General features: G+C 45.2%; 4 protein-coding genes across 4 annotated transcripts; 2 read left to right on the plus strand and 2 right to left on the minus strand.

Annotated features, from left to right (window-relative positions):
- Window positions 1-418: 418 nt before the first annotated feature.
- nefma (neurofilament medium chain a) lies at window positions 419-4,831 on the plus strand. The gene is made up of 3 exons (XM_069162914.1): window positions 419-1,622; window positions 2,515-2,639; window positions 2,736-4,831. The coding sequence occupies exons 1-3, from the start codon at window positions 564-566 to the stop codon at window positions 4,531-4,533; spliced, it is 2,982 nt and encodes a 993-aa protein (XP_069019015.1). The 5' UTR covers window positions 419-563; the 3' UTR covers window positions 4,534-4,831.
- A 4,343-nt stretch (window positions 4,832-9,174) lies between these two features.
- Window positions 9,175-12,137, minus strand: nefla (neurofilament light chain a). Its single transcript, XM_069162925.1, has 4 exons — window positions 10,917-12,137; window positions 10,626-10,750; window positions 9,653-10,083; window positions 9,175-9,549 (listed from the first exon to the last, which is right to left on the minus strand). Exons 1-4 carry the CDS (start codon window positions 11,958-11,960, stop codon window positions 9,185-9,187), a joined length of 1,965 nt encoding a protein of 654 aa, XP_069019026.1. The 5' UTR covers window positions 11,961-12,137; the 3' UTR covers window positions 9,175-9,184.
- Window positions 12,138-16,558: 4,421 nt separating this feature from the next.
- pgam2 (phosphoglycerate mutase 2 (muscle)) lies at window positions 16,559-18,316 on the plus strand. Its single transcript, XM_069162952.1, has 3 exons — window positions 16,559-17,109; window positions 17,323-17,503; window positions 18,060-18,316. Exons 1-3 carry the CDS (start codon window positions 16,690-16,692, stop codon window positions 18,227-18,229), a joined length of 771 nt encoding a protein of 256 aa, XP_069019053.1. The 5' UTR covers window positions 16,559-16,689; the 3' UTR covers window positions 18,230-18,316.
- Window positions 18,317-19,796: 1,480 nt separating this feature from the next.
- Window positions 19,797-22,301, minus strand: LOC138206337 (syntaxin-2-like). The gene is made up of 4 exons (XM_069162964.1): window positions 21,979-22,301; window positions 20,945-21,018; window positions 20,658-20,795; window positions 19,797-20,559 (listed from the first exon to the last, which is right to left on the minus strand). The coding sequence occupies exons 1-4, from the start codon at window positions 22,052-22,054 to the stop codon at window positions 20,353-20,355; spliced, it is 495 nt and encodes a 164-aa protein (XP_069019065.1). The 5' UTR covers window positions 22,055-22,301; the 3' UTR covers window positions 19,797-20,352.
- Between the last annotated feature and the right edge of the window lie 284 nt (window positions 22,302-22,585).

The following is a 22,585-nucleotide window of genomic DNA, read 5'->3' on the forward strand; positions in this document are numbered from 1 at the left end:
TCATAGAGTGGTGTTGCATTCATTGTTCAATTCAATAATCTGTGGGAGAAAAAAAAGAAGGTCTGCTGTCCTTTTATCAGAGTTTTTCAGCCAAGGAAACAACTGACTGCTGGTGGTGGTCGCTGTCCGTGGTGCTGAAAAGACAGGCCCACTTCAATGATTATTTCAAAAGATCTATCTATCTATCTATCTATCTATCTATCTATCTATCTATCTATCTATCTATCTATCTATCTATCTGTGTCTGTTTACTTTAAATTGGACACCCACGGAGCTCCTCCAGCCCACGTGGTTCAGAGTGAACGGGACCCTGGACCATTAGCAGACTGCCTGAGGGGGATGCGCCCTCCCCTCCCTTCCATCATCGACTTGCCTTGTAAGCGGCAGCGCCTCATATATAAGGAGCAGGCAGAGAAGGTTTCAGTCGCTGAGAGCCATACACCCCTCACCTGCACACACACACACACACACACATTACACATATACACCCACATACACGCCTCCACCTCCTGCACCGTGCCGCGTCATTCCTGCACACATCTCCCCCACGGTAGTCTGACCGGATGAGCTACCCGGTGGACACTATAGGGAGTCCCTTCAGGAGAGCTATGGATACCAGAACGACCAACTACGGCTACAGCCGCTCCAGCGGCACCCCATCCAGCGGCTTTCGCTCCCAGTCCTGGTCCCGGGCAAGCCCCGGCTCCACCATGACCTCATCCTACAAGAGGAGCGCGAATATGCCGGTATCCCGAGCATACAGCTCAACGGTGCTCAGCTCCGCCGACAGCGTTGATTATAGTCAAAACTCCATCCTGAACGGAGACTACAAGCGATCTAATGAGAAAGAGCAACTTCAAGGGCTCAATGACCGGTTTGTTAATTACATTGACAAGGTGCACTACCTGGAGCAGCAGAACCAGCAGATCGAGGCAGAGATCCAGGCACTGCGGCAGAAGCAGGTGTCACGCTCCCAGCTGGACGACGTCTATGACCAGGAGCTGCAGGAGCTGCGCTCCATGCTGGAGCAGATCCACCATGAAAAGGCGCAAATTCAGCTCGACACCGACCATATCGAGGAGGACATCCAGCGGCTCAGGGACCGCTTTGACGAAGAGGCTCGCATCCGCGAGGAGACGGAGGCAATAATCCGCGTCCTGAAGAAGGACATGAGCGACTCGGAGTTGGTGAAGTCTGAGTTGGAGAAGAAAGTTCAGTCGCTGCAGGATGAGATCGCCTTCATCCGCAACAACCACGAGGAAGAGGTGAGCGACCTCATCGCCCAGATCCAGGAGTCTCAGGTGACCATGGAGAGGAAAGACCTGCAGAAGACGGACATCACCGAGGCTCTCCGGGAGATCCGCTGCGAGTTGGAGGGCCACTCCAACCAGAACCTGCAGCAGGTGGAGAACTGGTTCATGTGTCGCTACGCTAAGCTCACCGAGGCTGCAGAGCAGAACAAGGACGCCATAAAGTCCGCCCGGGATGAGATAGCCGACTACCGCCGCCAGCTGCAGTCCAAGACGGTGGAGTTGGAGTCCGTCCGCGGGACGAGAGAATCGCTGGAGAGGCAGCTGAACGACATCGAGGACCGCCACAACAGCGACCTGGCCAGCCTGCAGGTAGGGAAACACCCCAAAAGGCAACCACGACCGTACAGAAAGAGAACTAAAGACACGCGGAACCGTTTGAAAAACTTTTTTACATATTAGAAATAGTCTATGATTTGAAAAATGTATAAACAAATCTATGTTTAAAAAGTAAGGGAGGGAGGGAGGAGACGGGGGGGAGGGGCTACTGTAACAACAAATTGGTTAAATCCATCTGTTTATTGTATTCTATTTTTGTCTTAATGACGCAGTTTTATTTCAGATAAGAAATAACGAACTTGCCTTTAAAAGGACAATATTTGTTTTTGTCATGATTCAAAGCTTTATGTTACAACATTGTCAGTTGCGCCAAGACCGTTATGAACGCGCCACTGAGCGCATAAAGTACACGGAGGTGACTTTCTTTACAAGCTGGAGAGATTTCCAAGTGCTAAGAAATTATTAAAGAGAGACGCTGCAGTAGAAACTCTCTCTCTCTCTCTCTTTCTCTATTTCTCTCTCTCTCTCTCTCCCTCTGTCTTGCTGAGTCAGAGGCAGGGGTCGATGCCTTCATTGGCTCTGCCCTTACATCACACCACTGAGGTTTTGGGGCGGGGGGGGACGGGGGGACGGAGGGGGGGGGTGTATTGCGTGGAGGCTGCCCTTGAAACAGAGGCCTTCAACATTTAAAAAAAAACAAAAAACGGATTGCGTCAGAATATATTAAAGCAACAACCTTGGTGCATTGAGTTTACAAAATATACACAGATTGCAGTGGCTTAGCGAGAAAGAAAATATTACACTTTTTCCAAAATTGTTGCCACGACTCCGATTGAACAACAAAAGAGAGAAAATAGCTTTGTCCTGCATGTAGCTCTGTTGTGCTTAATCAAGCATATCGTGCGTTTGCTGCGTGTTTCCTCAGGAGACAATTCACCAGCTGGATAATGAGCTCAAGAGCACCAAGTGGGAGATGGCTCGTCACCTGCGCGAGTACCAGGACCTGCTCAATGTCAAGATGGCCTTGGACATTGAGATTGCTGCATACAGGTACACATTAATGCACCTTTGACATTCGAAAAGGAGTGGTAGTTTCTTGAAAAGTCAGTTTTGAATGCGTAATATTTACATTTATCTTCCCACAAGGAAACTCCTGGAGGGTGAGGAGACCCACTTCAGCACTTTCCCTTATCGCCAGGCATTCACCTCCACCAAAATCTCCAAGCCTAAATCAGACGCCTCCAAGCTTAAGGTGCAACACAAGTTCGTGGAGGAGATCATTGAGGAGACAAGGGTGGAGGACGACAAGGGCGACATCGACGAGGACCTGGCAGAGATAGCCCAAGAGCTGTCCGCCGCACAGGCAGAGGGAGGAGAGGAGGGAGAGGAGGGAGAGGGGGAGGAAGGTGGAGAGGGAGAGGAAACCGAGGGGGCGGAAGAGGAAGAGGGTGGAGAGGAGGAGGTGGTAGCCGCCTCTGAAGCCAAAGTTAGCTCTAGCGCACCTACTAAGGAGGAAGAGGACGAGAAGGAAGGTGATGAGGAGGGAGAAGAGGGGGAGGGAGAAGGTGGTGAGGAGGGAGAGAAGGAGGAAGAAGGTGAGGGAGAGGACGAGGGGGACAAGGGGGATGATGCAGAGGGAGGAGATGAAGATGGAGAGGAAGGAGGAGAGGAAGAGGAAGTCGAGGAGACAGTGTTGTGCTCCAAAACTCCAGAGTCCAAAGCCTCTCCTGTCAAAGAGAAGGCTGGAGACAAGGAGGGCAGCGCAGGGGACGAGGAGGAGGCCGGCGCCGAAGAGGAGGGTGGTGAACAGGATGAAGATGCAGCTAGCGACAAAGCATCCAAAAGTGGAGATGAGAAAGAGGAAAAAGAAGATGCTGACAAGGGCAAAAAGGAAGACGAAAAGAAGGTGAAAGACGAGAAAGCAGATGACCAATCAGAAAAAGTTGTAGCCAAGTCAGAAGCTCCAAAGACAGAAGCTGCAAAGCCTGAGGCCAAAAAGGAAGAGGCCCCCAAAACAGAGGCATCAAAATCTGATTCCCCCCAGTCTGAATCCCCAAAGCCTGGCTCCCCCAAGTCTGAATCCCCAAAACTTGGCTCCCCCAAGTCTGAATCCCCAAAGCCTGGCTCCCCCAAGTCTGAATCCCCAAAGCTTGGCTCCCCCAAGTCTGAATCCCCAAAGCCTGTCTCCCCCAAGTCTGAATCCCCAAAGCTTGGCTCCCCCAAGTCTGAATCCCCAAAGCCTGTCTCCCCCAAGTCTGAATCCCCAAAGCTTGGCTCTCCCAAGTCTGAATCCCCAAAGCCTGTCTCCCCCAAGTCTGAATCCCCAAAGCCTGGCTCCCCCAAGTCTGAATCCCCAAAGCTTGGCTCCCCCAAGTCTGAATCTCCAAAGCCTGGCTCCCCCAAGTCTGAATCCCCAAAGCCTGTCTCCCCCAAGTCTGAATCGCCTAAACCAGAGTTTCCTAAATCTGAATCTCCCAAAGAAGGCTCACCAAAGGCCGGATCCCCAAAACCTAGCTCCCCCAAAGCCGAATCCCCGATGACCGAGATCGCCAAGCCCGAGGCTCCCAAGGCCACCGAAGACAAACCCGAGAAAAAGAGCGACTCCACAGACGAGAAGGCAGAAAAGAAGGATGTTGCCATGAACGGCGACGTGGACAAGAGCAGCCCGGAGGAGAAGAAGGACGAGGGGAAGGACGTGGATGTGATCGCGAACGGCGTCGACGAGAGCCCCGTGAAGGACGACGGCAGCCAGAAGGTGGTGATCACCAAGACGGTGGAGACCATCACCACCGGGGAGGACGGCTCCCAGCACGTCACCAAGTCCATCACCGTGACAGAAACGGTGAAGGAGGTGGAGGAGGTGGTGGAGGAGAAGCTGGTCTCCACCAAGAAGACGGAGAAGCACTCCAGCCAGTCCATCAAGCAGGTGACGGAGGGAGACTAGGCAACGTCGGCGAATCGTGGAACATGAAGAGAGAACATGACTTGCAATCAACCCAGAACTAACATTAACAAGAACATCATACAGCTAGAGCGATGTAATGTAAAGATAACCACTCTCAAGCATACAAAACAAATCATAGAGAGAAGCCAAAACTTAAAACGCTACGAATTTCAAAATTGCATGTTGAGAGAAAGCTTTAAAGGGGCTTCGCTGCAGATGCAGTCGGGAGCAAAGCGACCGAGACATTTTATCCTCCTTTTTTTTTCTTTCTGTCTGCAATTCACGAGGGGAGCTCGAGGGAGGGAGGGCGGGAGGGAGGGAGCTCTGCATGCTAGCTCAGGGGAGGGGAGCACCTTCCTCTCTTATCTGTATGTCTGGTAAGAAATACACTGTTAAAAGAGTGAATATGTCAAAGGAGTAAATGAAATGTGGGCGGGAGAGTGAAAGAAATATCATTAATGTTAAGGAGGATTTTTGAGTTTAAGTAAAACAAAATTAAAAAAAAAAATAAATAAATAAAAGTGGGGGGAGGGGGGGCAGGCAGGCAGGTGGGGAGGGTCCTCGGCGCAGACACCTACTCCACTGAAGAAGCCTTACTTGACGTGAAGATACCAACTGAGCCAAAAAGAAACTAACAATAAATACACAACGTGCTGCGAAGAAAGACATGGGCAGCGATTATGATAAACACACGATCATCTACATCCAGTGAACGCTTAACAAACCTGAAGAAACTCTTAGCCTTAAACATGCTTTTTATCAGTGTCTGTTATGTTTACCTGAGAGCAACTGAAAAAAAAAAAAAGAAATATATATATATATACATAACTGTAAATGCGTAGATACATGCATTGTTGTATGCATAGGATGGACTTGAATTTAAATACAGAAATAATGAGGTGCTACTGTTTGCAATCCCATGACTTTACTCATCATGAACGATTTTCCCAGCAGCATTTGCTCAATAAATGTCATAAAGATGTTAAAAAAAAGTTTTGTCTCTTGTCATTTTATTTTTATGACTCTATTATTATTAACATTGAAATATGGTTCGCAATGGTATATGCAGATATCAACAATGATATATTTTGTAGTATTTGAATGTAGTTAGCTGCAAAGAGCTTGAAAATACTGAATATTATGGTCAACGACTAACTGAAACTCTAAATTAACGTTCGAATGTATTAATGACCGTCCTGTACCATTTGGAGTTCACACTTAACCAGACAAAGTAAAAAAAAAAAAAAAATCTTATTTTCATTTAGTGCAAGAAACGTGTATTTATCTTTTAAAATGTTTCTTACTGCAGCTCTCACAATGTTACTTGTAAGAAAAAAAAAATTAAACTGAGGCAAATGAGTCTTTTATCCCTTATAGTTTATGATGTTCATGGATTTCCTTTAATTGGATGATATCCACTGATCATTTTAATGACATTTTTATTGGATATTTCTAAAATGTGATGCAGAGGGGGGGGAGCAACATGTATTTCTCTGCTTCTCTGTTAAAATATTTCTATTCTCAGTTTGCTCCATGTTAGTTTGGCAAGATGCTTCAAATGTGAGCCATGGTTTTCAGTCCAAAGCAACATAAATGCAGAGATTGAGGGCCGATTTAACCCTCGTGTTGTCCTCGGGTCAAAATGACCCGCAGCTGTGTTCAACCAATTTCTATTTTATTTTCATATTTTTTGGGATCATTGGTGACTAGGAGGCTGTGAGGGTTTCTTTAAAGAATGATGACCAATGATCCCAAAAAAAATATAAAAATATAGAAATAAAATAGAACTTGGTTGAACACACGAGGACAACACGAGGGTTAAGTGCCAAGACAGAGCACTGTATCAATGACTGAAGTGTTCAATCTTTTCAAAAAAGACACAACCAGTGCTGTGAATGCTCCATACCTGCCTGCAAGTAATGTATATGTCAAGGCAGTGAGATAATAGAGCAGCTGTCAGGCGTCCGAGTGTGTTGATGAATTCACACGGAAAATGTTATTTGTGAAAAAGACAGAAGACTGTAAACTGTCTGTAAAAGTAGCCATTTGAGGTCAAAACAATGTCATGGGCCATTTTGTATCAAAATCCTTTGCCAAAATTATTTCAATAGGTGCCCCTGGAGGGACATTATCATCATTATGTTTGTCAGTAAAAGCAGGTATGTAGAGCTTTGACTTCAGTTTAGACCAGAGGTGTCAAACATACGGCCCCGCGGGCCGCGTCCGGCCCGCCAGGGGTTCCAGCTCGGCCCGCCGGATGACTTTGCTAAGTGTGAAAATTACAGAAAGACATAAATTGCATTTCTATGTGAATATGGAAGTTTACGAGTGAAAATGTTTTGTAATTTTTTTTAAAAAATCGATCAAGTATATTGCTTCAAAAACAGCGTAAATGCGACGTCTGCTCCGGAGGAAGAAGCGCTCGCTGCTAGGGAATCTGCAGAGGAGAGTCCAGGCAGATAAACAGTGGGCTGATGTCTGAGTTTTTGCTCTTTATGTTTCTAGTTTATTGTAGAAAGACCTTAAAATAGGGTTTATCATCCAAAAACCTTCACCAGTGATTTAAACATAGAGAAATATTGTCGTTATGTATGCGTTATTATGCTGTGATTTTACTGGTCTGGCCCACTTGAGATCAAAGTGGGCAGTACGTGGCCCCTTAACTAAAATGAGTTTGACACCCCTGGTTTAGACACTTTAGAAACCGCAAGAACAGTGTATGACTATCTTATGTCAGCGAGCTAATATTAGCCCACTTCGGATAAATTTGTGTCTAATTGACGTTGCGGTGTAACTTCAGTCGTGAATCCACTCTTGTCTAAACTCTTGCAATAACTTAGCATTTGCAATTGCTTCTTTTAAGCCCCAACGTAGTGAGGTTTTGTCGCCAAAGCAAATTCAAACAAATAAGAAATTGCAAAAAGTATTGAAACGTGAAACCTGTAATTCCCGCTAGTGGCTACAGGGGGCGTTGTTTGACACACACACACACACACACACACACATACACACACACACACACACACACACACACACACACACACACACACACACACACACACACACTGTGGTTGCTGCTGGACTTATTTGAGGTAGCTCAGTACGGATCGTTTTCACGGCAGACATTTTGACTTGTCACACGCTGCGTTCAAATGGGGTCGTACGCACACATCGTTGGAACTGAAGATTTTCTATGAGCCTCTAGTTTACGAGTTGTGACGTGTCTGCTGACGTGTACGGAAAGAGCAGAGGCCATGGAAATTCTTTTTTTTTCCCCTTTGGATGTTAATCTAATATATTGTAATTTTAGTCGTGTCCAGTTTGTCTTCATCGCTTAGATAATAGCCCACGACTGAGGCTTCTAGATGCCGTCCACGTTGAACGCCGAGCGTTACAGTGTACACGACTTCCCATGTTGTAACCAGAAGCTCACAAGTTTGTCCGTAACGCACAGGTTTATTAATGAGTTCCAAGTATCCCAGAAAGTCAACACAGTGAACCAACATGTATGACGTGTACAAAGCAGCAAGTTTGCAATAAAGGCACGCGTTGTTGTTGTTTTTTTCCCAAAAAAAGAGAACACTGTTCTTTTGCACCATTGCACTACGACCTTGTTGAACTCTGACCAGGGTTTATAGTGCAATGCTGAATACATCAATCAACTTACTCTTTTGTAGGCTGCAACGTTTACTTAATAGCGGCCTCGGTGACCTTTGGCTGAAATCACAGCAAATTGACACATTGAGTTTTCCTGATAAGCTGCAGTTTGTGGTGTAAATTTAATTTTGTGATAAAAAAAAAACCTTTGTGACGCAATGCTAGACTGCAGTCTAAATATAGCACAAATGGGGTTGAGTTAAACAGCAATGTCTATTTTAAGTTTGCCAACATTAGCTAACATAACATAGCTCATAGAAGCTCAAATAAGTAATGTCAACCAAACACCTCCTGGGTGTCGGGCGCGTTTTATTGCTCATAAATTCTGTTTTTAATTTGTCGGAGAATGATATTGCTATTTCTAACTTTAAAAGTCAGCCTCACTTTAAATGTTTAAAACAAATCCTTAATACACCGGGATGTATTGTGACAGGCTGCCTGCTGTATTGCAGCAGTAGAAGAAATCACTTTACAATCGCAAAGGCGGGAACGTCACGGTCGCTGTAAAATCGAGTGAAGTAAATTAATCTGCCGTGTTTTACTTCCTCACAAACTCACCGCTGAGACGATTGGAGAGCAGCAGGTGTCCAAGACAGTTTGCAAGCTCTCGGGGGGCCACATTGTAAATCTGTATTCTTCTTCTACTTTTTAGGGATTCAATTTTAAACCAGAACTCAGAATCAGTGAGACACACATGGCTTTGAGAATCATTTATTTAGACCAACAAAAACTTACGCGCTAACGTGTACATTTAGCATTTTCCTGTATTTCACTCGCAAGGAAGTGTGCAGCCAGGCCTTTATGGATTACTCTGGATATCGGCAGAGTAATGTAATGTAGCAGTTAACCTTGATTTGTTGCTGTAAATGGCTGTTGGACGGTTTGATTGAGCACCATGTTAACAAGCAGATTGGAGAGGACAGCGCTGATGCCTCCTCTGGTTATTGAGCTGCGGTTTGAACAGTCTTCACCGAACTCTGTTGAGGCCACCAGCTTACTTTTTCTCCTTTGCGCTCTTCTCCTCAGCAGGTTCGGGTTTGGCTGCTTTTTCGTCCTCTTTCTCCTTTTTTGCCTCGGCTTTGTCTCCTTCTTTCGGAGCAGCTTTGACGTCTTTGTCGTCGGCTTGGTCTTCTTTCTTGGCGTCAGCTTTATCCTCCTTCTCTTCGCTCTTCTTAGCTTCCTCCTCCTCTTCCTCCTTTTCGTCATCTTTTGCACCCTCACCTTTGGCATCATCTCCTTCGGTTTTTTCCTCCTCTTGTGCTTCTTCTTGAGCCTCACTTTCACCTTTGTCCTCCTTCTTCTCCACAGTTTCAGCAGCCTCGGCCTCCGCTTTTTCCTCCTCCTCCTCTTCCTCACCACCTGTATCGATAGATGAGAGCTTTGTTATATTACAAATCATAACCTTAATAACTGATGTTTATCTTAGCAATTACAGAATATGATTCAAAAAAAATGCACCAACCCTCTTCTCCCTTTTTCTCCTCTTCATCTACTTCCTTAGCTTCATCTTCTTTCTCTTCATCTCCCTCTTGTTCTCCTCCCTCTTCCTCCCCTCCCTCCTCCTCCTCCTTCTCCTCCACATCCCCCTCTTCCTTTTTCTCCTCTTTATCCTCTCCTCCCTCCTCTTCCTCTTCTACCTCCTCTTCTGCCTCCACCTCCTCCCTGGGCGGGCTGGCCTCTGCTTGTTGGGCATGGCTGGCAGAGATGATCCCCTCCGTGGTGCTGGCGCTGGAGCTGAGCAGGCGTGATGTCATCAGGTAGGAGGTGCCGGAGCTCAGGCTGGAGAAGACGGGCCGGGAGTAGGAGGGCACTGAGAAACTGTGGCTGTACAGAGAGGACACTCCCCCCGGCACTCCCACGCTGAAGCGAGACTCCTCCCCCTCCAAAAGCTTCCTGCAACCGGGAAAAACACAAGCGATGAGGACAACGGTAGATTTAAAAGTGCAGGTTTTTAATTAGTGGTCATTTGTTTTACGCTCGGGACTACAGTGTGCGAGAAAATGTGCAGAAAGCGAAACACGTTTATTCGGATTATGAATTTATGGATTTATTTATGCCAAAATGTTTACCTGATGAAGCCCAAATGAAATTGGCAGATTGAAGTCTTCTTCTTTTCTATCCGGTCACAAGAGCATTTTCATGCAACTTTCATATTGCATGCAGGTTAAATCAATTAAAATCCTGATTAACAAATAATCATCATTATTTTTTTACCAAACGAAAACGAGAAATACAACAGAGCTTTTTGAACTGGCCAGTCCGCCTGACTTATTTTAAACCTAAATTACTTAAAAATATGTCTTGTGTTCCTCTGTTGCCTCCAATCAAGTGTTATGTACCTCTACCACCTGCTAAAATCATCACTAATAAGTAAATAAATATAATGTCTTTTGTCTGTTGACTGATCTCTCAGCCTTTCTGATTTGACCTCTCACCTGTATGCAGCAATTTCGATGTCAAGAGCCATCTTGACATTCAGAAGGTCCTGGTACTCCTTCAGGTAGCGTGCCATCTCCTGTTTGGTGCCCCCCAGCTCATTCTCCAACTCTGAAATAGTGTCCTAAATAGAAGCCAAAGTCAAGTTGTTGTTTTTTTTGCAAGACATAAGAACATATAATATGTGACATGATAAAAATAAAACTAAGTAATATATTTAAAGATGAACATAGTGAATAATTAAAAGCACATTATAAATGAATAGCGAGAGCTCCATCCCCTCTACTGACCTGCATAGCGGTGATCTCAGCGCTCTGCTTCTCGTCCATCTCGTGCAGCTGTTTCTGCAGGGATTCATTGAGGCCTCTGCAGGCATCGATCTCCAGTATGCGGGACTGCAGCTGGCGTCGGTACTCCCCTGCTTCGTCCTTGGAGCTTCTCACGGCGTCGCTGCGCTGGGCCACGGTTTCAGTGAGGGAGCCCACCTTCCCTCTGAACCACTCCTCGGCTGCCTGCATGTTCCTCGCTGCCAGCCTCTCGTACTGGGACCGAATGTCCCTGAGGGCCCCCGAGAGATCCGGAGTGGCGGCTTCGGACTCTACAGCCACCTGGACACCCAGCTGGACCTGGGCCTGCAGCTCGGCCACCTCGCCCTCGTGAATCCTCTTGAGGAAGGCCAGCTCCTCCAGCAGAGTTTCAATACTTTTCTCCAGCTCCGCCTTCGACAGGGCAGCCTGGTCGCCCTCGCGACGGGCCTCCATCAGCCGGCCCTCAGCTTCTTCACGAGCCAACACTTCTTCCTCATATCGACCCTGCAGGGCGCTCAGGGTCTGTTCCAGCCGCTCTCTCTGGCCCAGGACAGCCTGCTGTTCTGCCCTGGCTTCATCCACGGCCGCCCTCAGGGCCCGGGCCTCTTGCTCGTACAGTGCTCTCAGGCGGGACGGCTCGGTGTACCTCTGCCTCAGCAGCAGCAGTTCTGCCTCCAGAGCTCGGTTCTGCTGCTCCAGCTCACGCACTCTCTCGATGAAGCCAGCGAAGCGGTCGTTGAGACCCTGCAGCTGGCTGCGCTCCTGTGTGCGCACGGCTCGGAATTCAGAGCTGATCTGGGCCGCCTGGCTGAGCTCCAGCTCCAGGGAAGAGGCCGGCGAGGAAGAGGAGAACAGCACCCGACCGGGAGAGGAGTACTGCAGACGGGAGGAGGACAGCGGGGATGCGTGGGAGGAATAGGTGGAGTGGGTCCTCCCTCTGGTCACCACCGGACGAGGGGGGGCCTCGGCATACCAGCGTCTGTATGACGAGGTGGAGTAGTAGGGGTCATATCCGATGCTACTCATGGCTGAGTTGTGGGAGGATTGGCTGCTCCCCTTCTCCTCTTTGTGTGTATATATATGTGTGTGTGTGTGTGTGTGTGTATGTGTGTGTGTGGAGGTACACCAAGGGCTCAGGTTTAAGCCACGACTGCTTGCTGCTGCAGCAGCCTGTGCTTTTATAGCAGGACGATGGGGGTCTGACGTCAGCACTTCCCCCAATCTCTGACAAGGGATGCTCGATAGGCTTACACTGCAACGCACAGAAATGAGAGAGGGACCATGGGAATAAGTGTAGGAGGGAAACGAGTGACGGGTTACAGACAGGAAGGAAGAGGTTGCAGATACGACGTGTTAAAAAGTCAAATGCTTCTATTTGTCTTTGTATTGACTTTTAGCATTGACAGTAATATTCAAGCAAACCGAGTTTTTAATTCAACTGCATTTATAAAAACAGATTCATCACAGTGCAGCAGAAACATAAATAAATGCAAAACAACAAAAAAGTCAGCACACCACCAGTTTCAACATACAACAGCAGCCTGTGGCCCAAAGCAATGCTGCAAAATTTGTATCAACCAAATATCAACCTTAATATTTCATAAAGGGCAAATACATAGCTCAAACATACCTGCTATGATCTTCTCACTGCAAGAAGGAGGGAGGGAGGGGGAGGGGGGTATCCTGATTTAACAATCGTGACACAGCATCTCTCCCTCTGGTGGAGAGCAGAACTACATCCATGACATCAAAAGACCTGCAATGATAAACTCCCACCTAAACAGATGGTACAGTATGTGATCACATGTTGGAGACACAATACAGGGCAGGAAAGTGTGTAATTCAAATGATACAGAACCAGTTATATCTATTTATATCAATAATCTCCAGTGTTTGCTATGAAATGTAAGTACATGCTGCTTCATTCCTCTTTTTGTTCATGTTTACTTACCATTTTCAACTTTTTTTATTTCATGAATACCTGCATGCGACGTTGTCCTTGTGATTTGTCAAAGAAAAAAGTCATTGCTCATCAAACCAACAGTTCACATTGTACCATTTCTCAAAACAAGAAATGTTTGAGATGATTTCATCAGTGAAAGAAAAGTAATCTTGTTTAGTGTCAGATTGTTGTCTTCAGTTCTGTAAAAGACAAACAGTCCCTCTCATTTACAGCACAGATATACTGGAAGGTCAATTATACCTAGCTGCTGATGGGCATTTTCTTTTCTTGTGTGACTGCTGTCTGTGGGTCTGTGTCTGTGTGTGTGTGTGTGTGTGTGTGTGTGTGTGTGTGTGTGTGTGTGCGTGTGCGTGCGTGTGTGTGTGTGTGTGTGTGTGCAGCGGCTCAATCAAAGTTTATGTTTGAAGATTTGTCTTGCGTTCCAGCTCTGTGCATAAATGAAGTGTATTGCGAGGTGTGCAGGATGTGTATTTGTGTGCATCTCTGGGTATGTGACTTAGCTGTAATGTGTGCCGCTTGTGTAATATTCCTCTGCAGCAGAGGCCCTTATTACTTTTAGGCAATGCTGTGCCCAAACAGGAGTGAGGCGGGCCGTGAGAGGTGGGGGGCTTTACCGGGAGCTGCGTGGAGTCTGCTGCAGGCTGAGTCATCGTAACAGTTGTGATCACACAAAGTCCCCCGTGTACACTTTTTCCCACCCTAACAGCAGTCTAACAATCTGCACCAGGGCGATTTTTGGCAGACAAGATGCTTACAGGACCTAGGGAAATGAAACGGAGAAAAGTAGATCGTTAACTTCTCCTCCCGACCTAATTAAATCACTGAAAGTGCTAATTTCCAGGTTGTTACTTGTTCTCTCTGCGGAGCTTCAACATAAAACTCATCTTAAGTATCAAATTATTAGTTATCACTCCTGGTAATTTCCAATATCATGTGTACAAACGATAAAACTGGATCTAAAGATGACTTCTCCACCCATTGGTTTGCATAGAGAATGGCTTTATAGTCGCACATCTTTTCTGGTTGGAGCCAAGACCTTCCGAGTATGGGAGGCCAGGTGGCGCAGCTGAGTGACGCGTAAAACCTGACTGGAGAACAGAGCTAACACATACAGCATCGTCGGTATGGTAGCCAACAGGCAGGGTGCTTCGTACACATACTTCTAATCACTCAAACTGCATGTAAAGTGCACTAATCATTAAAAAAAAACAAAAAACATTTACTTACCAAAAAAAGCGACGTCGTGGAATCTCTCGAGGATCCGTTTTTCCAATGACCTGAAAACGAAGAAGCCATAATTTTGATAAACCGTATACGGATTAAAACGACCAAACAAACAGCAAAACTATCTGTGAAACATACATTGCCTACTCTTCAGAGAAATTACCAAAAAAAAATAACATTCATTATATGATAATTGAATCAAAACAATGTCCGTGTGACTTAGGTTCAACAGTGAATGACCCTCCTGGCCTGCCGTGCGCTAATGGCTTGTCAATCACACCAGACCAGAAATATCCATCAAACATACCTCTCTTTAATGCGTATTATCTAATTCATTGTTGAATTATTTCTTGTTAAATCCACCAGAACACTGATCAGAAGGAGTGAATTAAGATAAACACATAATGATGACTTGTGCAAAAAACCTACTGAATTTGTATTTTGTGAGAGAAGTCGACGTTTCTTAAATGTGACTCTATCGGAGCCAGAGAGTTTTTGGAGTCTGCCCTTAATGACCTTCAGTGGTACGGCACCTAAAGCCACGTTTGTGCCACTGGGAATAAACTAATGACGGTATCACCGTCCTTTCAAAATAGCAGTTTTGTATTGCATTTGAACTTTACTCTGGGATTTCCTCTCTTAGTGGCAAAAGTGGTAAGGTTACATATTTTGCTTCGGAAATAGAATGTATGAAGATGCATTAATCCATTTCTGAGAACCAAAAAAAAAAAGCACATAAACCGATGCACAGCCACCATCAGACACAACAAACTTAGCACTCACTATCACTTGTGATTTTGTGCATTTGGTGAGTAAGAGTCCGGTTTTCATGGTAATTAATTTAAGCTTTGATTTTGTGTCAGCTAACTCTGCACTTGAGCTGTTAAATGTGTGACAGCAGCTTGTTCAACAGCTGTTCGGTGCTGGGCGGTCAGCAGACAACTAGTTTATCGGAATATATTTTTGCAGGGACATGGTTTATCATCACTATCAAGTGAGAGGACATTTTTCTCCTCGAGCATCCTTAGCATCAGTCCCTGCTCTGTTCAGTACAACTACCCAGTGTCCTGATCACATGATGCAGGCTGGCGTTGCAGCAGGAATCTCATTAATATTATATTTTTGGACTATTGTATTTCCCATGGATCAGAATTTGATTCTGAGGGGAATTAAACTCCCACTTTGCCTGACAGCTCTGCTTTCCCTCAGTGGCTCAGTTTCCAGGCTTCATCAGCTCTTTCTTCTTTGTCCTGTAAGTTCAAATGAATTTCTGCTTCCCAGCATTACATTTTCAAAAAAGCAGAATATCTGGCTTCAATTATGTGTCCTGGTGGTCTTTTTTTTTTGTATTATATTTCCACCTGGGTGGAATACATGCCGTTTTTCATCCCAAAGCTAAGAACAAAGAATAACTACGTTTAATGCAAATATGTTGTTGTGATAGTGCCCGTTTTTAAAAAAAATTTTTTAATCAAAGGCAGTTATTTGATCTTGTGTTTTCAGTTCACCGTATCTTTACTAATGTAAAGACTTATGACATTAAGTCATTATGTCATAATTTGCTCACTCAAAGTTTAAAAATGCATTTTCTAGGTGTTTTTATCTCATAAATACAAGTTGAATCGGTGTCATGGACCGCAGCGTGGAACATTGCATTAAAAAGTGACTCATTTACTCGATACGAGAGCAGCTCCTACAGGTGATGGATACACATAACACTTTATATGTTTAAGATTTAACATGAACTTTATGATTGTTTCATGATGGACCAGGTTGAGTACATGTATAACATGTTCCTTTAACTGTCAGACATTTGTACTCTCCTTTAACACTTTTTTGTTGTTTCTGCCACTTCACCTTGTTCTTAATTTTTTACCTCAGTAATTATCATTGTAGCAGTAATAGTAGATGCATTGTTGACAGTCAGCTGCATCATTTTACATTAAGAAAGATGCACCACTTCAGATTGCATGCAGCTCTTAAGCAACATGCTGACTGTGTCATATCCCTGGACCACAGTGTTACTGAGTGGACCTGTATTTCCATTGTTATACCACACATCAAATGCCCTGTGCACGATATTATTATAATAATAATAACATATTTACAGAACATATGAACTCTTCTCCGTAGAAATATGTTCTGTGTTACTGATGTCAGCCTCAGCTTGAGGCGCCTCTCTGCAGCCAACTCTGATCTTTACACTTTTGTTCCACGGATCTCAGTTTAAAAGTCATGTTGCTATTTTGGCCTATTATCTGACCTTTGGCCTTCCCAGCCACCACATGTCCCCCCCCCACCAGCCCAGCAAAGGTCTGCTTCTATTGGCCTGCCTTGCGTGTCCATCAGAGCATGAAAGCCTCTCACAGGTGGAAACTAAAGAGGACCCGCCTGCTGTGCACTGCCACTATCCAAGTTGCTATAAAAAGAGTGTGGTATGCCGGCTTGGGCTCACTGTTGGTCAGCCAGTGTGTGTGTGCGCGCGTGTGTGTGTGTGTGTCTGCAACTTAGAGGGGCTGAGGATACTGTGTCTGGTTTAAGGTAAACCCAGGAGAAACACCGTTAAACATGGCCGCCGCCGCCCATCGTTTGGTTATCGTCCGCCACGGTGAGAGCTCCTGGAACCAGGAGAACCGCTTCTGCGGCTGGTTCGACGCCGACCTCAGTGAGAAGGGTTTGGAGGAGGCCAAGCGCGGGGCTCAGGCCGTCAAGGACGCAGGCCTGAAGTTCGACGTGTGTTACACCTCTGTGCTGAAACGTGCAGTCAAGACCCTGTGGACCATCATGGAGGGCACAGACCAGATGTGGCTGCCCGTGATTCGTACCTGGCGTCTGAACGAGCGTCACTACGGAGGCCTCACCGGGCTCAACAAGGCCGAGACGGCGGAAAAGCACGGCGAGGAGCAGGTGAAGATCTGGCGTCGCTCCTTCGACACCCCGCCTCCACCCATGGAGAAGGACCACCCTTACCACAAACTCATCAGTGAGGTAAGGCGGCCGACAGTCGGGAAGGAGAGATGGCGGTTCATCTGGGAGAAGCAAGACGCGATGACTTTTCTTACCTACGAATCATTCCTTGAATGCAACTTCCACGGAACTCATGAAGCGGCAACTGGCACAAATCCACTTCAAAAGATCTCCAGTGTTTTCTCAACAGTTTTGTGGGAGTAAAGTACTTTCTGCTGTTCTTTCTACCTCCAGTCTCGGCGCTACAAGGACCTGAAGGCTGGTGAGCTGCCCACATGCGAGTCACTGAAGGACACCATCGCCCGCGCCCTGCCTTTCTGGAACGACGTCATCGCCCCTCAAATCAAGGCTGGGAAGAACGTTATCATCGCCGCCCACGGCAACAGCCTCCGTGGCATCGTCAAGCACTTAGAGGGTGAGCGTTACACAATAACCAGAAGATACAATAGATAAGAGGTGAATGCAGATATCGAATTCAACATTGCAAAATGGCACAAAAAAAATCCAGCAAATTACACAAAGATTTTGGTTTGAAAAAAAAAAAAAAAAGCTTTCACTGCATTTGAATAGTCAGTCAGTCAGTTATCTTTACACACACACACACACTGCATATAAATAGCATGCAGGGACTCTCACTCCGGAGCTCGGGGACAGGGTAGAGGGTCATGAGCTCGGATCCCGTTACAGTCACGACCTTTACGTAGAAAGGTTGTACTTTTTCGAGGAGCGGCCGGACACACGGATGAGGGAGTTTTAGAAAGGCGAAAGTAAATGTCACATACAAGTGGTGGGCGGAATGGCAGATCAAGTATCTGAGATTATGAAGTCCTGCTCCGCTTTCTACTTTTATTATGCGAGACCATTGTCCTTCCACTCCCAAGTAGCTGGACTCCAGACAGCCGTATGTTGCATCAATAACATTTCCTCTGTTGCGTCACCCGAACTCCGTATCTGTCGCTCTGTCTTTCAAGGGATGTCCGACGCAGCCATCATGGAGCTGAACCTTCCCACAGGAATCCCGATCGTGTACGAGCTGGACGCAGACCTGAAGCCCGTGAAGCCCATGTCTTTCCTGGGCGATGAGGAAACCGTGAAGAAGGCCATGGAGGCCGTGGCTGCCCAGGGCAAAGCCAAGAAGTAAGCTACGGGGGGCTCCACGAGGAGGCAAAAACAGAGACTGCTACCCCTTCGACCTGTTCGTCCCATCATCCTCGTAGTCCATTCCAACTGGGGAAATGTTTAATGGTTCTTTTGGAGACGGGCCACTTTCAGCACATTTAGCCTCCTGTTTGCTTAAAATGACAGACAGACGGATGACCTGCCAATCCAAGGAGACAGTCGGGCCCCACATTTATGCAGCCAATCGCCACTCGGCCCTTTTAAATTGTGGTCAAGCCCTATTTTGAGGGTCCCACCCACCCTGGCACAACCAATAAAGAAACCATGTTTTTATGTAGGCTTTTTTGTCTTGTTTAACTTTCCTCCTTATCCGCTCACGTGTCTTTCCCCTCCTTTTCCTGTGCTCAGATTACATTGTCATCCTGATCTCTTACACTAATTCTTCCTCAGTTTCCATTTGGAAATCCGTGGTTTCAGCAAAGTGCAAAGGTGGTGTGAAATCTAATCCGGGAGGTAGAGAGAGATGGGAGGAGGAGGAGGAGGAGGAGGGGAGCGGGGCCGGTGAAACACAGTGTAAGAGATAAATCAATGGGTTCATCTTGGCAGCACTCCAACGATGCAGGAAAAAGCTTTCCTATCCTCCACTCCAGAATCACCCAAACCATCAGAAACATGCAGACAGACTCATTTTAAACAGCTACAATCACACATGACGGGAGCAACAGCCGATCCACGTCTGTTCGGGCCGACAGACGGGTGACAAACGTGGAGAATGCAGATGCTTCCATGCAGGTGGCGTTTTTTTCTGGCACGGTGTGGTTGCGCTCGTCCTCGAAAACAAAGTGTCGCTACAAAAGGGTGTAAATTTATTCTGAGTAATTGCCTTAATCTTGTCTGATGGGAGCGATATCTTCCAGGATGATAATGCCTCCATCTAAAGAGAATCACCCAACATTTTGGTGAGTTTAAGTGTGCTGTCCATTATATATATATATATATTTTTTTTTTTTCCAGTCACCAGATCTCTGCACAGTTTAACACCACGGGGAGATGTCGAACCTCTCCACTATCAACATCAAAACCCCAAATGAGATATTCCCATCCCTGCAGAGATCGTTCTGGTGACTTGACGCATTCAGACACTTTGTCATCTGCCTGTGCGTACGTCAACATGCCTTCCCAGGACTTGAAGGGCTTTTGTGTGGCACTCAGCCAGAGAAATTTTCTTAAAAACTGACAAGCCTAAGACACGTGTCAAATCCTAAAAATGTCAATTTTTTTTTTTTAGGCATGAACCCACAACTTTTAAATACAAACTGAAATACATACATTTTAAAGTTTAAACCCTCCCTAGAAACTCTCGGAGGCTGGATTTACACACACAGCTATGCTAATGTGTGAACACCGCTTTCATTTACTACGAACATTAAAGAAAAAGTACATCTTCAAAAACAAAAGACTTTTAGACGTCTTCTTGTACGTCATATATCATCATTATGATTCTAGTACGTGTCGTCTATCTTCCACTGTCCCAGCAATCCTTTCTCCTTTTTCATTCGTGTTGCAATAAAGCACCAATAAATGTGCTGTAACATTCATTACAGGTTTATTTAGGAAAGGCATCAACTTCAGACAGACATTACTTAACTTAGTTTAACACAATGTCACATTACATTATATTGAATTGGTAAAAAACAAAAAAAGACAACACTGAGTATCACAGACATAAACACAGCAGAGTTTAACAGGACTGCAGAGAGGAGGGAAGGTATTTCCTGGTTGGAGTCAAAGCTACAGTAATGTTACAGTGCCCCCTACTGGCTATCTGACTGAGGGACTGGATGAACAAATTAACTCAGGCATTATTGTTTTATCCAATTTAGCTACTGTACTGCAAATTGAACGATTTTGCCATAATACAGTTTCAATATAATTTTTGACGTGTAATTTCTGCAAAAGCTCAAATTCACTATTACGGTTTAAAAAAAAAAAAAAAAAAAAAACAGCTTCATCAATATCCTGTAGAACAGAGTCTGAGGAGCAGACAGGCAACAGAAATCAGATGAAAGTGTTTTCTGTCGGGTAAAGGCTTTGATCCTGATCAGGAGATTTGGGGCAGTCAAAAGTTCAAACAGGTGGAGGAGCTCAGTTGTGATGCAAGTCGGAGGTGTTTTGATCAGTAGTAGTTTGGGCTGCGGTTTGTCTCTTGAAGGGCTTTAAAAAGTTTGGGAGAGATGCTATCTTGTGAGGATTTTTCTTGTACGCGACTGCCTTACTGGTTTCTGCTTTGGACACATCTACATACTCTGCAGCACTTGTCACATTCTTTTCTATGTTGTTGATTAACTCCCCCTGTTAGAAGAAAAACACGATTGACAGCGGTCAGGTTTCACCCACGAGTATATTCCTTCGTAGCCGTCTTCAGAAAGCATTTCCATGTGAAATTTTACCTGAATCTCCAACAGCATGGCAGTGTCAGCAAATATCTCGTGCAGCTCTTTAATGCTGGACTCGAGGCAGATGATGTCCTGATGACGACATTCAATCTCAGTCAGAGCCTGGCTAGAAATCTTAGCCTCAGAGTTGATCTGTGAAAGAAAATATCATCTTAATTGCTTCGCATTTACAATCCAACCGCATTTCTAGAGTGATCGACAACAAAAAAAACAAACTCTAGCAGATGTTACTGACTATTAAAAAACTATGTATTGTGGCACAGAAAAGAAACTCTATTGACATTAGATATGAAGATGGCAATATTGTCCAGATGCAGCATCTCCTCCAACTCCTCATCTGTCGCCGCTTTATCCACTGAAAGAGACAAAAGGGAAAAAGATTAAAGATGTTTAACATCGTTCGTCTCAAAAACACCATAAAGTGCACAGGCATTAGTTACCACATCAGATAATAGACAAATGCATACATATATCAGGTGACTGTGGCAGAACCATTTTCAGATGTCATAAATTACAAAGTCAATATTTTTATTCTGCTAAAGCTGAGATTACATGCAGCTTTAGATGTTAACCACAGGATGGCGCAATTGCAACTCTCCTCCTCTCTGCTGCTACATGACAAGCAACGGTCTCCGAAACTGATAGTATACTGTACATTTAAACCACAATGTGTGAAGAAGATGAAGAGAAGTTGGTAAAGCGCTACACCAATCTATTTAAGGGACTGGAAAGACTCAAAACAAGCACACACACAATTTACAAAGGACACATGAACACAGTTCAATAGCAGCTCTGACTTGAAATGATAGTTGGGTATTAATTGACCTGTGCCGTTTTAAATGATTAAGATTATGACTCTATAATACACAAGGAAAACAAAGGAGAACCGTCAATTATGTTGGTTGTTATATCAAATATGATAAGTTGATCAAATTGTGGTCAGGTATGGGAAACAAAACAAAGACCCTAAAACACAGATGAGGGACAATCTGTTTTAAAATGGCTCAACAACATGTAATCCTTAGCTCCTTACTCAAGGTACTGATGTAAATGAAAAGAAGAAATAATATTACCATCCCAACTATACACTATCAGATTATCTGAAGTTCCATTTCTATAAAAACACAGGTGTTCAGATCACTGCAAGTTGTCTTGCAAGTAAATAGTTGGCAGAAGCTTCATCCTCCATGAACTACAGTAACTGTGCTGATATAATACGAACCTGCTGTTTGAAATGAAATCCATTTACAACAACACCGACATGAGTGTGGGGGGGAAGCAAGAGCTAATATTCTGCCTCGCAGTGGCAACTCACCGATCTCCAGCTGTCTCTGAATTTGTGCTTTGCATTTCTCCCTGAAGGAGATTTGGGCCTTATGGTGGTCCCGCATTACTTCAGCAAAGCACCGAGTGAGGTATGAGTTCTGGTGACAGGGAGGCAGCAGGACTTAAAATCAGATTATTGAGCCAGAGATGAAAATAAATCGATAAAGACATCACTCCTATCAAGAAACCATTGTGGAGAGTCATTTTGTCAGGTGTGTATAGACCGAGGCTTCTTTGAGATGTCTAACGACGCAATCCTCTCGCAGCCGAGCATCATTACGCACCTGGCTTATTACACACAACAAAAGTACATCCAGACCTGGTTCTTCTGAATACGTTGGATCACTGAGGCACTCGTACTGTCCTCGTCCACAGGCCAGTTCGTCTGCATCGCTGAAAAAACACGAGACAGCGCTAATATAAATACAAACAAAGGATCAAGTTAGAAACTCTGTTAAAACTACATAAAGTGTGTTGCTGACTGTTATGACCCTTTTCTCCATTTACAGTATAAAGTCTGGTCTTAAGCTGACAGCGCTCAACTGATGAGGAGCAGTAGAGTGGGATAAACTACACTTCCTCATTTATCTATTTGC

Source organism: Embiotoca jacksoni, unplaced genomic scaffold (genome assembly GCF_022577435.1).
Source record: "Embiotoca jacksoni isolate LCO1_2020_lvr unplaced genomic scaffold, fEmbJac1.0.p SCAF_10, whole genome shotgun sequence".
Classification (NCBI taxonomy): Eukaryota; Metazoa; Chordata; class Actinopteri; family Embiotocidae; genus Embiotoca; species Embiotoca jacksoni.